Source organism: Colletotrichum acutatum (genome assembly GCF_030867785.1).
Source record: "Colletotrichum acutatum strain CBS 112980 chromosome Unknown BDZ83scaffold_50, whole genome shotgun sequence".
Classification (NCBI taxonomy): Eukaryota; Fungi; Ascomycota; class Sordariomycetes; order Glomerellales; family Glomerellaceae; genus Colletotrichum; species Colletotrichum acutatum.
The window spans coordinates 62,933-76,010 of NW_026849044.1; the positions used below are offsets into that span (position 1 = coordinate 62,933).

Below are 13,078 nucleotides of genomic sequence, written 5' to 3' on the forward strand. Positions count from 1 at the left end.
CGAGGGAGGAAGGAAAAGACAAAAAAGTCTGTAGGCTTTTTGTGATAGAAAAAAAAACCCACTGAAAGACAGACTACGGAAAGTGTCTTTCTTTTCATCTTCTTGGAAAAAAGCCTCACCACGATGAATGTTTTTCTCACCCTCTGAATTAGCTTACTTAGAAATATGCTGGCTTGTACGGAGTAGGTGCTGATAGTGATGTAACCGAGCCTGAGGTGTCAGGGACTAATGGATCCATGGATGTGTATTAGCTAATACTGAGAACTATTCTCCTCCACTGTACCAACCCATAAGCATTTACGTGCCTTGTCGTTTGTCGGAGCTTTCTGCGTAGGCGACATGGTGGATCGCGCATGAATTCTCGAAATTGAACGACACGCCGGAGAGCATCTACGCGCATCGGCTCGAGCAAAGCCCCCCCTCGCCCAAAAACTCCATCTCGTCAGAAGGGGCTTCGTTCTCCATTTTGCAGTTTTCTTCATCATCTGCCTCGCCCTCAACCTCCAGAGGCAGCCGACCACTCCCGACGAGCCTGCGCTTGCTCCCTTCACCTGCACTAGGTGCCCTGCCTTGTTTTGCGTCGCCCTGCGCTGCAGACTCCCCGTTTGGCCTGGCCTTTCGCCCTGTGAAGGAGCTTCCACTATTTCGCCTCCCAAGCTCTCCTCGACATCCACGGGTGCTTCACACCTCACCACCATCACCTCTTCCAACCCGATTTTGTGGGAGTCTCTACCTCCTAGCGTCACCCAATCACCATGGCGTCCCTAGGAGACGACCTTCTCGGCACTGTCAACAAATTGCAAGACCTAGTCTTCAATACTATTGGCAGTGACTCGCTCGATCTCCCCCAGATTGTACGTCGTCTAGTCGTGGTGCATGAGCTGTCTACATGCCCAATCGCTGACATTTGAGCAGGTCGTAGTTGGTTCACAGTCAGCCGGAAAATCCTCCGTCCTCGAGAACATCGTCGGTCGTGACTTTCTGCCCCGCGGCAGTGGCATCTGTACTCGACGACCCCTGATCCTGCAACTCATCAACGTATCTGAGGACGAGAGTGCCTTCGACCCTTCCTCTGACCCCTACAAATCTCCCGACGTTGCCAGACGATCCGAATGGGCCGAGTTTCACCATATTCCGAACCGCCGCTTCAATGACTTTTCGGATGTAAAGCGCGAGATCGAAAACGAAACGGCACGAGTGGCGGGCAACAACAAAGGCATCAACAGACAACCCATTAACCTCAAGATATACTCGCCACATGTGCTCAACCTGACACTTGTTGATCTTCCCGGCCTCACCAAGGTATGCCAACATGCTTGCCTCTCTCGGTGCCCAGCATCACATATCTGGCATACTCTAACACAAGCTCTTAGGTTCCTATTGGCGATCAACCTACAGACATCGAAAAGCAGACACGGAATCTTATCTCCGAGTACATTGCCAAGCCGAACAGTATTGTACTTGCCGTATCTCCTGCCAATGTTGATATTGTGAACTCGGAGGCTCTCAAGCTCGCACGACATGTCGACCCTCTTGGTAGGAGGACGATTGGCGTGCTTACCAAGGTGGACCTCATGGATCATGGCACGAATGCATTGGATATCCTATCTGGCCGTGTGTACCCTTTGAAGCTTGGTTTCATCGGTGTCGTCAACCGCTCTCAGCAGGACATTCAGGGCGCCAAGCCCATGGAGGAAGCTCTCAAGGCCGAATCTGAGTTCTTCAGACACCACCCCGCCTACCGGAACATTGCCAGTCGATGCGGCACTCACTACCTGGCCAAGACGCTGAATACGACCTTGATGGCTCACATTCGCGAGCGCATGCCGGATATCAAAGCTCGGCTCAACACTCTCATGGGACAGACTCAACAGGAACTGGCAAGCTATGGCGATATGCACTTTAGCGGCAAGGAGCACCGTGGATCCCTCATCTTGCAGCAAATGACACGTTTTGCCACGTCATTCATCTCATCAATTGACGGTACCTCGACTGAAATATCTACCAAGGAGCTTTGCGGCGGCGCTCGTATCTACTATATCTTCAACTCCGTCTTTGGCATGTCTCTAGAATCCATCGACCCGACTTCGAATCTTTCCGCCCTTGATATTCGAACAGCCATTCGCAATTCCACCGGTCCCCGTCCCAGTCTATTCGTACCCGAAATGGCCTTTGACCTTCTCGTTAAGCCTCAGATCAAGCTTCTCGAGATTCCTAGTCAGCGATGTGTAGAGCTTGTTTACGAGGAGCTCATCAAAATTTGTCATACCTGCGGCTCAACCGAATTGTCTCGATACCCGAGACTGCAAGCTAAGCTGATTGAGGTCGTGTCAGACTTGCTGCGAGAACGCTTAGGGCCGACCTCTGGTTATGTCGAGTCTTTGATTTCGATCCAAAGAGCGTACATTAACACTAACCATCCCAACTTCCTGGGTGCCGCCGCTGCCATGAGTCACGTTGTCAGCAACAAACAGGAGAGGGAGCGAAAGCGTTTGATTCAGGAAGAGCGGGAGAGACGGGAGAAGAGGCGTCTTAAGGAGCTTGGCGCTAATGGCACCGAAGGCCCCGAGGGCGAGGAGGAAGAGCCGGCTGTCGTCGAAAAGGCCGAATCGAATTCTCTTCGGAAGCAGGCAACTAAGGGCGCGCGCAGCTTGTCACCTGGCGTGCGGGAAAACGGCACCACCGGTCTGAATGCGGCACTTAACGGGGCAAGGTCAGCTTCTCCGTCAAGATTCAATGATAAGGGCCTGGGCGGCGCGCGCGACTCTTTCTTGACCTACTTCTTTGGCAAGGACGGTGCTTCTGCGATTGGAGCAGCATCATCGCCCAACTCTTCCATCGCCCGGCACGTTAGCCAGAGCTCCGAGCCCACATTTTCACAGAGCATCCGGCGAGCTGAAGACAAGGTGGCTTTGCGTGCCCCGGCACAATCTTCGTCCCGGGACGAGCTGGAATTTGGCAAGCCCCAGCAATCCATAGATTACGGCTCCCTCTTCGTAGGTCTCTCCACGATCTTTTATTTTTCATTGATGAGTACTAATTCAATATCCAGGGTACGGCTAGCGGCGAGCCAGCCATGACAGAACGGGAAGCCATGGAGACGGAGCTTATCCGAGCACTTATCTCTTCCTACTTCAACATTGTGCGCGAGTCGATTGCAGATCAAGTTCCCAAGGCTGTCATGCACCTGTTGGTGAATCACTGCAAGGATGTAGTCCAGAACCGACTTGTCAGCGAGCTGTACAAGGAGGCGCTGTTTGAGGAGCTTCTGTACGAAGACGACGGTGTCAAGAAGGAGCGTGAGAAGTGCGAGAAGCTACTTCAGACTTACAGAGAGGCGGCCAAGATCATCGGTGAAGTGTTATAGATACGTGTTGGAAAAGAAGAAACAGATCTTGGTGAAACCGGCGCCATATGTTTGCGTTAGCACTCTCTCTATCCCTCTGCCTCTCCCCCTCTCTTTTTCTCTCTCTTTCTTCTCCACTTCCTCCTTCAGTGTGTGTCGAGCACACGGATGTACACTCTTGGTTTCGTCAGGCGGATAAAAGGCGAGGTCTACGTCAGGGGGCGTTTCCGACGGAAAAGGCTTATGGATGTCTGAGAAACGATGCCATGATCGTTGTGCTGTACCTCATATCAGTCTGCTGGGTGGCTATCATGTACCTTTTTGTGTCGAAGAAGTGTGTAATAGAAGATCCTCAACTTCAATAAAGTCAGACTAATATCACGCTATGGGTATATTGTAGTGCACTCAGAGAACGTGAAAGCCAACCTGGAGAGATTCGCCTCATACATACACGCACTTTGCCCATTTATCGGTAGCAATCACCAGTAGTTGGGCTTGATGCTCAACTTTTTCGGTAGAGAGACAGATTTGGTACGACGAAAATAAAGTAGAGCACGGTGCTCTTCGGCTACATTTGACTACTGTGTTCTGCTATTCCCATCCCATCTGAAAGTCCAATGTCTAGCTAGTATTCTGCTGGTCTCTTAGCGCCGGGTTGTTTGGGTCATATTCTGCATACGATGACGGGGCAATCCTGAACTGGGCTCCTGTAGTGGAAGCTTCGCGCATTTGAAAAATATCTCGCTGCTCGCCAGGAACGGGAATCCGGCCCATCGAGTCGTACAGAGCATCGTGACTGTGGTGTGATTCTCTGTTCGGATGGAGACGAGTGTCATCTTCGTATAAAACCCGATGCGTTTCTCGCTCTCGTAGAATCGGCCGACGAACGATGTATTCTCCCTCTGCATCTCGTACGTGTACAATCTCATAAGTCTCCTCATACCCTGCAGACTGAGGACGAGTCGCGCTCGTGTAGCGCGCTGCGCTGCGGTGATCGCTGCTGCGACCTGCATTTTCAGTCACCGTCGGCCTATGGTAGTACGTCGGCACCTCAGAAGCATGTCCGGCGTGACGGACTCCATGCGATTCTGCGATGTATCGTGTGGAGTGTCCACGGCGAGCGTCATCAAAGACTTCTACTTCCATGTGTCGTTCAGGGTTGTTGGAAAAGTCCGATGGGGGACCGTCGCGCGCTGTGGATTGGCGCTCTTGATGAACTGCCTCGCGCCCCAACAGCCCAGGCTTGGATACCCGAGCCAGCGCGTCACGATCTCGAGCAAGATGCGACTCGAGAGCAGCAGTCAAGCTAAAGTCATCGGGGTCCCCTGCTGATGGACGTGCAGAATCTAGCTCGACGGACCTTGAAGAATGAGGAATTACTGGGGCGCATCTTGCTGAGCCTGGTCTTGTGTCCTGCGGCAGTAATTGCTCTCGGTCAAGTGATGGGCGTGACCGAACCAACCTCGACTGATCCAACGTACGAACGACTCTCTCTTCCTCCTCAACTGGGTATCTGCTACCATGCCTGTACCGAGATTCGGCCAAGACTCGGTCGGGGGCTCGACTTTGCTCGCGGTACCCATGGTAATTTTGGTCAGCCAATGCTGGAGTACGGTTTGAGAAGTAGCCTGACGGCATGTGATGATATGTTTTGTTGTTGCCACCTACAGGATGCCCACTGTCATAGTAAGCGGTGCCCCTATGTTCAAACTCTGTCGGAAATGCGCCCCAAGAGCTTTGTCGGCGAGGGTCAACGCTTGAGGACTGAAGGGTCTGTCCTGGGTCACGTGCTTCGTGAGAAGTGATCAGTGGCTTATAGGGGAACGTTGTAGATCTTCGATCATAATCTTCAGTTGAGGGCTGCGTGTCTCGGCGTTGTTGTTCTTGACCCACAATAGGTGGTTCTCGAATGGCTCCAGGACCATGCCAGGGGGCGCATTCATCGATGGAAGCATCTGCATGCATGGTGTAGGTGTGCCAATTTTCATTCGCGGTCTGATCTGGATCGCTGGGCTGTACCACCCCGCCCAGAGGCCATGCGACTCCATACTGTTGTAAAGGCCTGCTGGGTTTATTGAAGACCCAAGGGACTGCTTCGTTGACGAGGTTGAACTTGTGTCCCTTGCTGCCAATGACGGCATTCAAGTCAGGAATTTCTGATACATCCGGCATCAAGATCATGTCTTGTGTCCAATCGAGGCCTGGCTCACTCCTGTGCCCCACCTGCTGGGATCCGACATGTTGGTTTTCGAAGTGATTGACGAGCTGCGGGAGAGAGAATATGGCGCGTTCTGGATTAACTGGTGGCCCTAGACCCATAATACAGGATCTGCACCTCAGTCCGTTGATATTGCGGACTGGACGCATAGCCTTATTGTTTGATAACCCATCATTGAACATCCGCAACGAGGGAGTCTCGCCAAATTTGTGCCAGAAACGTTTGACCACATGGTGTATCGTGATGTATACTCTCAAGGGCCCAGGTAAATCCCTAGTTGTGCTCAGCGAGTTCCAAATGTCTCTCGCGATCCGGGCCAGGTTTTCCAACTGAGTGGTATACGATGACGTAAAAGGCATTCCTTGTGGTACAGCAGATGGTGGCTGAGAATTGCCTTGATGCGGAAGAGTGCTATGCGGCTGCCCAACATATGGTGTTCCTAGCATGTGTAGAGGGTGCTCTTGGGGGCCAGGAGGCATGGGTCCAAAGCTAGAAGATCCCACATGATAGAATTGGGGGGCGCCAGACGGCTCAAAGTTCGGCGGTAGGTAGGGCGCACGCGGTATGCTGGCATTTGTATTGTATGTTGGTAACGGATTGTACGGGGCGGCTTGTGGTGCTTGATAGGAAAGGGGCGGAACTTGGTCGGAAGGAAAACGGTACACAGAGCTAGGTAGGAGGCTACCACTCCGGCTAAGAGTATCATGACCTCGAGGTGGCCGGGATCCTGTCGCCGCATAACCTTGGGCGGTTCCCTTTCCTGCGGCTTGCTGAGAATCTTTGGTCGATCGGCCGTGGGGTTTGAATATAGACTGCTCTGGCCACTCAGCTCTCCAGTGAACAACAATGTTGCCGAGACTGAGGGCTTTGGTATGCTTTGCGGCATAGTGTTGTATGACCCCCTCGAATCCGTAGAACCTATGGCTTTCGCAACCGTTGCAAAGAAACAACTCCTTCCTATGCGACTCGGTATGCTGTTTGATCTTCATATCAAATACCCACTTCATGTTCTCCAGAGTGAGCTTCTGTGTAAAAGGGCCATCTTGGGGATCGACAACAGGCCGCCGCCCAGCTGCGATAGCATCCGCCGCGTCTTTCGCGACATCGGCGTAGAATCTTGAACGCACTGATAGGAGGACCCCTGCTGCAAAACGTGGGCTATTCTCCTTGCTGACTTTGCGACCCTTATTCCAGCTACCGCGGATAATCTCGTCAGCATATTTTGACATTCGTGCCCGTACCGGGCCTTGGATATCGTCCCAGTCTTGATCTGTGACTTCTCTTTTTGTCTCGACCTTCCCTCCAATGCTGGTGCTCCGAGATTTAGTAGGACCCACGTTGATGTTCCTCTCGGCATCGGCTCGTTGAGACAGCAATTTGGGCTTCAGCGTATTCCACGCATTCTCGTCCAAGGCGGCCGTGATTTGTATGGCTGCTTGGAAGGAAGGCATATGAACAACAACATTGGGTGGCAGAGGAGGGTCGAGTAACATTGCGCGCCGCTCGATTTCAGCACGCCGTAATGCTTTCTGCGCAGCAGCCTCTTCTTGGGTCTTATCTGACCTACTGCGGGCTTCTGAGCCTCGGTCTTCCAAAGAATCTTGAGGGGACTTTGGTGGTTCGAGTTCTCGGTCTTGCAGCAGTTCATCACTACTCTCGTTTCCCAGAGTTTTCACGCCCTGGCACATTTGCGCCAGACCGCCAGCCGCAGCCCACTTCTCCCATCGTGATGCATCAATTCTAAGTTCTTTGCCCTGGGCGCCTAGTCCCTTGAGCCACTCTTCGACGGCTGCTGTCCCAAGGCTCTGAACCACATTTAACTGTTCCTTGACGGCAGTGATGTTGGAGGCTGAGTATAATTTTGTAGTTCCCAGCTTGTTATCGCCCACATTGGTTTTCAAGGTGCTCGATGGGATGGCCTGCAGTTCGGGTGTGACGAAGACAAAGGCGAGAGCTGGGATGAGGGATGATGGGGTTGTGGAAGAAAGTAAGAGGTCGATCTCCTATGAAATGTTTAGTTTCAAGACGAAAGATGACGTGATTCAAGTAGAAAACAGACCTTCACAGAATGCTTCAAAAGACAGGGACCGCAACAGGTGACGCCAAATGCAAATACGGTTGCCAGACCATGCACTCCAGGCCCTGGGCGCCAGGGATCGGCATTCTCTTGTTGTTGATTAATCGGCTTTGTAACACCGCAATATTGACAGGTTTTGGTGCAGCATAGCCGCCACATATCGAGTTCAGTCCGATTTCCCAGAGGGGAGGGCATTCTGGGATAGTGCAATCTCCTTGAATGCTGCCAGACTGTATCTGGCTTCATGGGCTTGAGGAGACACGCATTTTCCGGGTAAAGAGCAGTGTTGCCGAAAGCGGAGTGAGAATCAAGATACCCGTTGAAAAGCTTGTTAACTCGTAGCAGGGCACCCAAGCTCCTAGGGGGGAGAAATGCGAAAACTCGATGCCATATTCCAGAGGGAAGAAGTGATCTGTCCCCGGGCAACTGAGGCGACTTGCTCCTCGTAACTTCAAGCTTTAGCCTCTTGGACATGCCTTGGTCTTGGCTAGTTTCAGTGACTTCCACAATGCTACAAGCAGCCTTTCGTTTGTTGTCCCTGCTCGACCGATCCTGCAAGCTCATGGCGGCTTGGTCGGATATATTGACACTAGAGGGACAATTGTTCCTCGGCGTGAAAAACTTCACATCGTCTGAAGATGCACCAGCCTGAGATGAAGCAGTAATGCCATCGTCTTCGGCTGGACTGTGAGGCAATGGGGAAAGCTCCATTGCACCCTCTCTTGGGGATGAGATACCCAACCAGAACGCAGAATAGAAAAGAAAGGGTGTGATGGGTTGGATTCCAATAGCAACTGTGAAAGGTAGAGTAGAAAGGTTTTGGGAGAGATTGGAGAGCTTGTACACTTGTCAGGTCTGAAAACCGTGATAGTTTGAGGGCCACGCAACGAATGATCTATTGTCAATTCGTTCTGTGTCGGACCTGACTCAAAAGCCGCCCGCCAGATGGAAATATGACCCTCACAGCTATGAGACTCCGAGGGTTTGTGGGGTTGAGAGAAAGATGATAGTGAGATGACTCTCGTACAGTCTGGGAATAGTATTGAACGTCGGGAACAAAGGAGCCTCCAGACCTACAGTCCTTTCCCTGGAGATCACTCCAAACGAGGAATGTCAGGCGTGAGCGGACACATACGCTTGTGAGTAAGGAGAAACAATGCCACAGCTACTCGTTCAGTTCGCGTAACATGGTTTCGGGAAAGAGCGATGGGCGGTCGGATTGACCGACGTGACAGGACGCGTTGGAAGGAAGTTGAAATGGCTGATGAGACGCATTAGAGTGGCGGTTCAATGTCGGGTTGTACCTTAGTTGCCAATTGAAGCTCGGAGCCACGGAGCCGCGGAGCTACAGGGCGTCGTCCTTAAGTGGAGACGTACCTCAGGTCCGTACCCAGTCGGATCATGCTAAAGCCTCAAGGTACCCTAGCTCTATCACGTACCTTGACGTAACTAGGTACCTCCGCGAAGGTAGCTATCTAAGTCAAGACGCGGATTTCAATACGCCTATAAGATCGCCTTATAATTTAGATGACGTTCGTGACGGCTGTATTCGCTCTTGCGCGCCGGGAAACGGCGTATACGGTCAACGACTGAGGATCGAATGTGAAGTTGGCGTTTTGCGTGGCTACAGATTAACGTCTCCATCACGAACGAAAGGCTAAGGTCACAGGCACTCAGTGGTGTTGCAAATGCACCGCATTCAATTCCGATATCTGGCTCGTAGGAGAGAAATCTGTCTTAAAAATGGAGACTAGTTTAATCGGGATGATCATGGCTTTCTAGCTTACGAATGCGTGGTCATTGCCGACTTGAGTCTGATGTTTTCCCCATGTCCAGGGCCGTCCTGGACTCTGGATCAAATAGGAATGGTGGTCGTGGCAAACCAAATAGCGAATCAAAATCATGGCCGTGTCGTGCCATTCTTGGTACTTTTTTAGACAAAAGAAAGGCAAGGTAGTAGAGACCGAACTGTGTAAACAACCATCACAGAAGAGGTGGGCAGAATACCCCAGGTGCCTTATGTCTATGGGACTTGAGAAGATACAGTCAACGTACCAAATTAAGCGAATGGCTTCGCCTTGGGCCCTTCACCCCCTTGACCAGTGAGCTCGTTTGTTTGTGTAAGGTATGCAGCAAAACTTCTTAGACGATTAGCCTTAGCCGTTTGTGAATGAGGCGAAATGCGAGCTTAGCGTCTCTTGTTTGTTTTTATCATTCTCCCGTGATCTTCTGCCTTCACCATCGCCGCTGGAAGACCTGGCAATGTTGCATCTGCATAGTGCCAGTGTCAGATTAGCAAGACCTGTTTGAGCTGTCGGATGCTGTTCCAACCATCGCCACCCACCTATCGTCTTGTGGCGCAGGGATCGGCCTGTTCAGACTTGTGCAAAGTTTGGAAGTCACCTCTTAGAGCTATCAGCCGATCTCCACGCAGCGAGGCTGTCAAGTGCGTCTTCTGCTTTCTTTTGCCTCATTCTCTCCCTGGCCTCTTGTGATCTCTCGATCAGTCTCGTTGATGTCATCAGCTGTTCCTCCGCGACCGTTGGGATCTGCAGAGCTAGAGACGCTGCTATCGTGGCGGTGTCGGGGGCTGCTCCGAGATCTCGGACTTGCACGTCCCCGAGAAGTTCGACGCGTAGAGTTACGGCTGCAGGATCTAGAACTACGAGATGACGCTGAGTTCGAGCTTCTACTGCGGGATCGTCTCTCACGACCTGGTGAACGGCTCCGTGGTGAGGAGTATCTGCGGCGCTTTGCAGCCGCCCGCTTATCAGGCGATGTTGAGGGCGTCGAAGGGCTTCGTGAAGATCTCCTTTTCCTTCGCGATTCGCGATAATTGCTCTGGCTCCTTCTCGGTGACAACGATCGATTTCTCGTACGCCTGGGGCTGGATACGCTGCGTTCTCGACGAGTTCGTCGGGCGGGGGCCGGGGGTGAGCCACGACTCGAGTCCCGCTTGCGATCGGGGCTGCGCGACCGTGAGGTGGCGGATGCCGGAGACGGAGAGCGCGTGTCGTTGCGACGACGGCCAGGCACTCGGCTGCCGAGACCGCGATTCCTTGGGACATAGCTGTCTCTAGTGGACCCACGGAATGAGCCTCTGTCCCTCTGATCACGGTTCCTCGCAGCCGGTGAGCGCGACCTGTTGCCACCAAACCGTCCTCCGTGTCTACCTCTTTGGTCGTAATCCCTGTCACTGTTGCGACCGCGCCACATGTCTCCACCGCCGCCGCGGCCGCGTCCGCGTTCACCGCGATCCCTATCTCTCGGTGCCGGGCCATCTTGTTGACGCCTGTCGATATCGCCTCGGCGGCGTCGTGCCTCGTCTGCGGCGCGATCGGCTTCCATCTGGTCTATGTTAGTGAATGTAATTGTCTTTGGGTGAAGCTGATACGTACTTTTTCTTGAATTAACTCTAGCTTCTTGGCCTCGAGAAGTTCTTTGGGCACACCCTGAGGGCTTGTTTGAGCACTCAAGAACAATTTCCATAGTTCCCTGCAGAATGGGGCCGTGTCCTTATCCAAGAAGCCCGTAAGTTGTATTTGTAAAGCTTTGATGTCTGGCTGGAGGAAAGTCAGAAGATAATCGCGAGAACCGGTCGAGGCAGACAATACTGACAAATCGGGGCCCTTCGATCAGGTTGAAACAAAGCTCGATGACAACGTCATCTTCGCTTCCCAGAATGTCAGAAATTTTGCTGGCTATCCACCTGGAAAAAAATCAGTTAGCAATTGGATGACAGTGGAAGGCGAGGCTCGTGCTTTTTCATCACCTGAAGGTTGACTTTTTGCATGTCAACCTTTTGATTGAATTCTGGAGGGAATTTGGTGGACTTCAGGAGCTTTGCGTCGACGCCGGTCGCCATGATGATCGGAGAGGCAACAAGCGGATGGGGTAAGAGGATGGAGGAAAGAAGAAATGGATGCTGTGACGTCGATCCAAGGACAGTCTAGCAGGAGATCGGGAGCTGGCTGGGGTTGAACCTAGAGCTGGAGTCGGAGCTGGACCGGGACGCTGGATGGACGCGTCGGGTTCCAGCGAGACCGCATCTCGTGCCTCAGGTACGAGCAGTAACTTTAGGCTCCAACCAGGTCTGGTGAGTTAGTCAGCGCATGGGTAGTCACAATACTGGGTACCCTAGCACTCCTAGGTAGGTAGGCAGGCACGTTCAATGAACCTAAGGCTGGACAGGTACCTACCTAAGCACCTGCGGTACCCGGCTAGCTAGGCAGGTCCCCATGACGCTGCCCACGGATTTGGGGCGCGGGGCTCACGATTGGATGTCCTCCACGGATATGTTGATGCAATACCCCCAACCAAGAGGGTTGAAGTTAAGGTCCACCAACATCAATTCCAGCTCAAATACTGGGGACATGAACGAAGTCATCTGCCATCTTTGCAAAAAGTCAGCAACCGACCTTTCACCGCACTTAAGCCCACTCGCATTTCTATCGGCCCGTCCGGTCAATGATGGGATTGCCCCTCAGGATGGACAACATACACGCTCCAACCGTGCCCTCGGGCCCAGCCAGCAAGACGTCGAGGAACGGTGACCTTGGTCGCCTCTCTTTTGCCGAGCTACAGAAGAAGAAGGAAAACATGGAGGCTGAATTGAAAGCTCTGGGCGCAGTCCTCGACTCTGTTTGTGATTTCAAGACCCCCCGCTTCAGTGTTCGGAGACGAACATGGAGAAGCGAGTAATCAGCTAATTGGCGAGCCAGCACGGGGTTGACATGAACACACCTCTCACAACTCAAGATGGCTTTCCAAGAGCCGATCTCGATATTGCCCAAGGTGTTTCTCCTCTGGTGGCAGAGATCTAGCACCTTGCTGATTGTAATAGTGCGTACTACCAGAGCCCGCATCATCCACCTCCGCAATGACTACAAAGAGCTCATGGCCATGGTTGAGAAACAACTCCATGAGCACTTTGCCAGCTTGCAGGAAGAGGAGGTACCCGAAGTTCCGCTCCCCGGGGGTGCCAACAACACCCTGGCAGATCATTCGGCATCTCAGCCGCTCGAGGAGCCATTCGCAAAGGTCAACACTGTGGTTCCGGGAAGCCCAGCCGAGTTAGCTGGCCTAAAGCCGAATGACCAAATCCGCATATTCGGCTATGTCAACAGCTCAAACCACGACAGTCTTGAGAAGGTGGCCGAATGCGTACAAGGGAATGAAGGTGTAAGTTGACTGTTGCTCTGCACTTGTGTGAATATGACTTTAACTAGACAAAGCGACCTGTTCTGGTCAGGGTATCTCGGCCCAGCCAAGGGGCGCGGGAGGAGCTGCACGTAACCTTGACTCCGAGACGTAACTGGGGTGGCAGAGGTTTGCTGGGCTGTCACATCCTACCTTTGTGAGAGAGGGATATATTGCTTGGGCTGCGGGGGCCAAACGAGGATCTGATATCGCCGTATGTACAGTAGGCCTACATGAT

At 52.6% G+C, this 13,078-nt stretch overlaps 5 protein-coding genes across 5 annotated transcripts; 2 read left to right on the forward strand and 3 right to left on the reverse strand.

Moving 5' to 3' along the window:
- Positions 1–755: 755 nt before the first annotated feature.
- Positions 756–3,367, forward strand: BDZ83DRAFT_752464 (Dynamin central region-domain-containing protein; the record flags this gene model as incomplete). Its single annotated transcript, XM_060514207.1, has 4 exons — positions 756–854; positions 916–1,302; positions 1,374–2,996; positions 3,053–3,367. The coding sequence occupies 4 exons, from the start codon at positions 756–758 to the stop codon at positions 3,365–3,367; spliced, it is 2,424 nt and encodes an 807-aa protein (XP_060364614.1).
- A 1,243-nt stretch (positions 3,368–4,610) lies between these two features.
- BDZ83DRAFT_346183 (uncharacterized protein) lies at positions 4,611–8,543 on the reverse strand. The gene is made up of 3 exons (XM_060502489.1): positions 7,624–8,543; positions 5,015–7,567; positions 4,611–4,910 (listed from the first exon to the last, which is right to left on the reverse strand). The coding sequence occupies exons 1-3, from the start codon at positions 8,350–8,352 to the stop codon at positions 4,863–4,865; spliced, it is 3,330 nt and encodes a 1,109-aa protein (XP_060364615.1). The 5' UTR covers positions 8,353–8,543; the 3' UTR covers positions 4,611–4,862.
- Positions 8,544–9,915: 1,372 nt separating this feature from the next.
- On the reverse strand, positions 9,916–11,194 carry BDZ83DRAFT_346472 (uncharacterized protein). The gene is made up of 2 exons (XM_060502490.1): positions 11,040–11,194; positions 9,916–10,989 (listed from the first exon to the last, which is right to left on the reverse strand). The coding sequence occupies exon 2, from the start codon at positions 10,987–10,989 to the stop codon at positions 10,084–10,086; it is 906 nt and encodes a 301-aa protein (XP_060364616.1). The 5' UTR covers positions 11,040–11,194; the 3' UTR covers positions 9,916–10,083.
- BDZ83DRAFT_719807 (PWI domain-containing protein) lies at positions 10,995–11,506 on the reverse strand (the record flags this gene model as incomplete). Its single annotated transcript, XM_060512211.1, has 3 exons — positions 10,995–11,204; positions 11,260–11,350; positions 11,403–11,506. 3 exons carry the CDS (start codon positions 11,504–11,506, stop codon positions 10,995–10,997), a joined length of 405 nt encoding a protein of 134 aa, XP_060364617.1.
- A 623-nt stretch (positions 11,507–12,129) lies between these two features.
- On the forward strand, positions 12,130–13,001 carry BDZ83DRAFT_578413 (uncharacterized protein; the record flags this gene model as incomplete). Its single annotated transcript, XM_060505119.1, has 4 exons — positions 12,130–12,282; positions 12,363–12,435; positions 12,485–12,822; positions 12,876–13,001. The coding sequence occupies 4 exons, from the start codon at positions 12,130–12,132 to the stop codon at positions 12,999–13,001; spliced, it is 690 nt and encodes a 229-aa protein (XP_060364618.1).
- Positions 13,002–13,078: the final 77 nt, after the last annotated feature.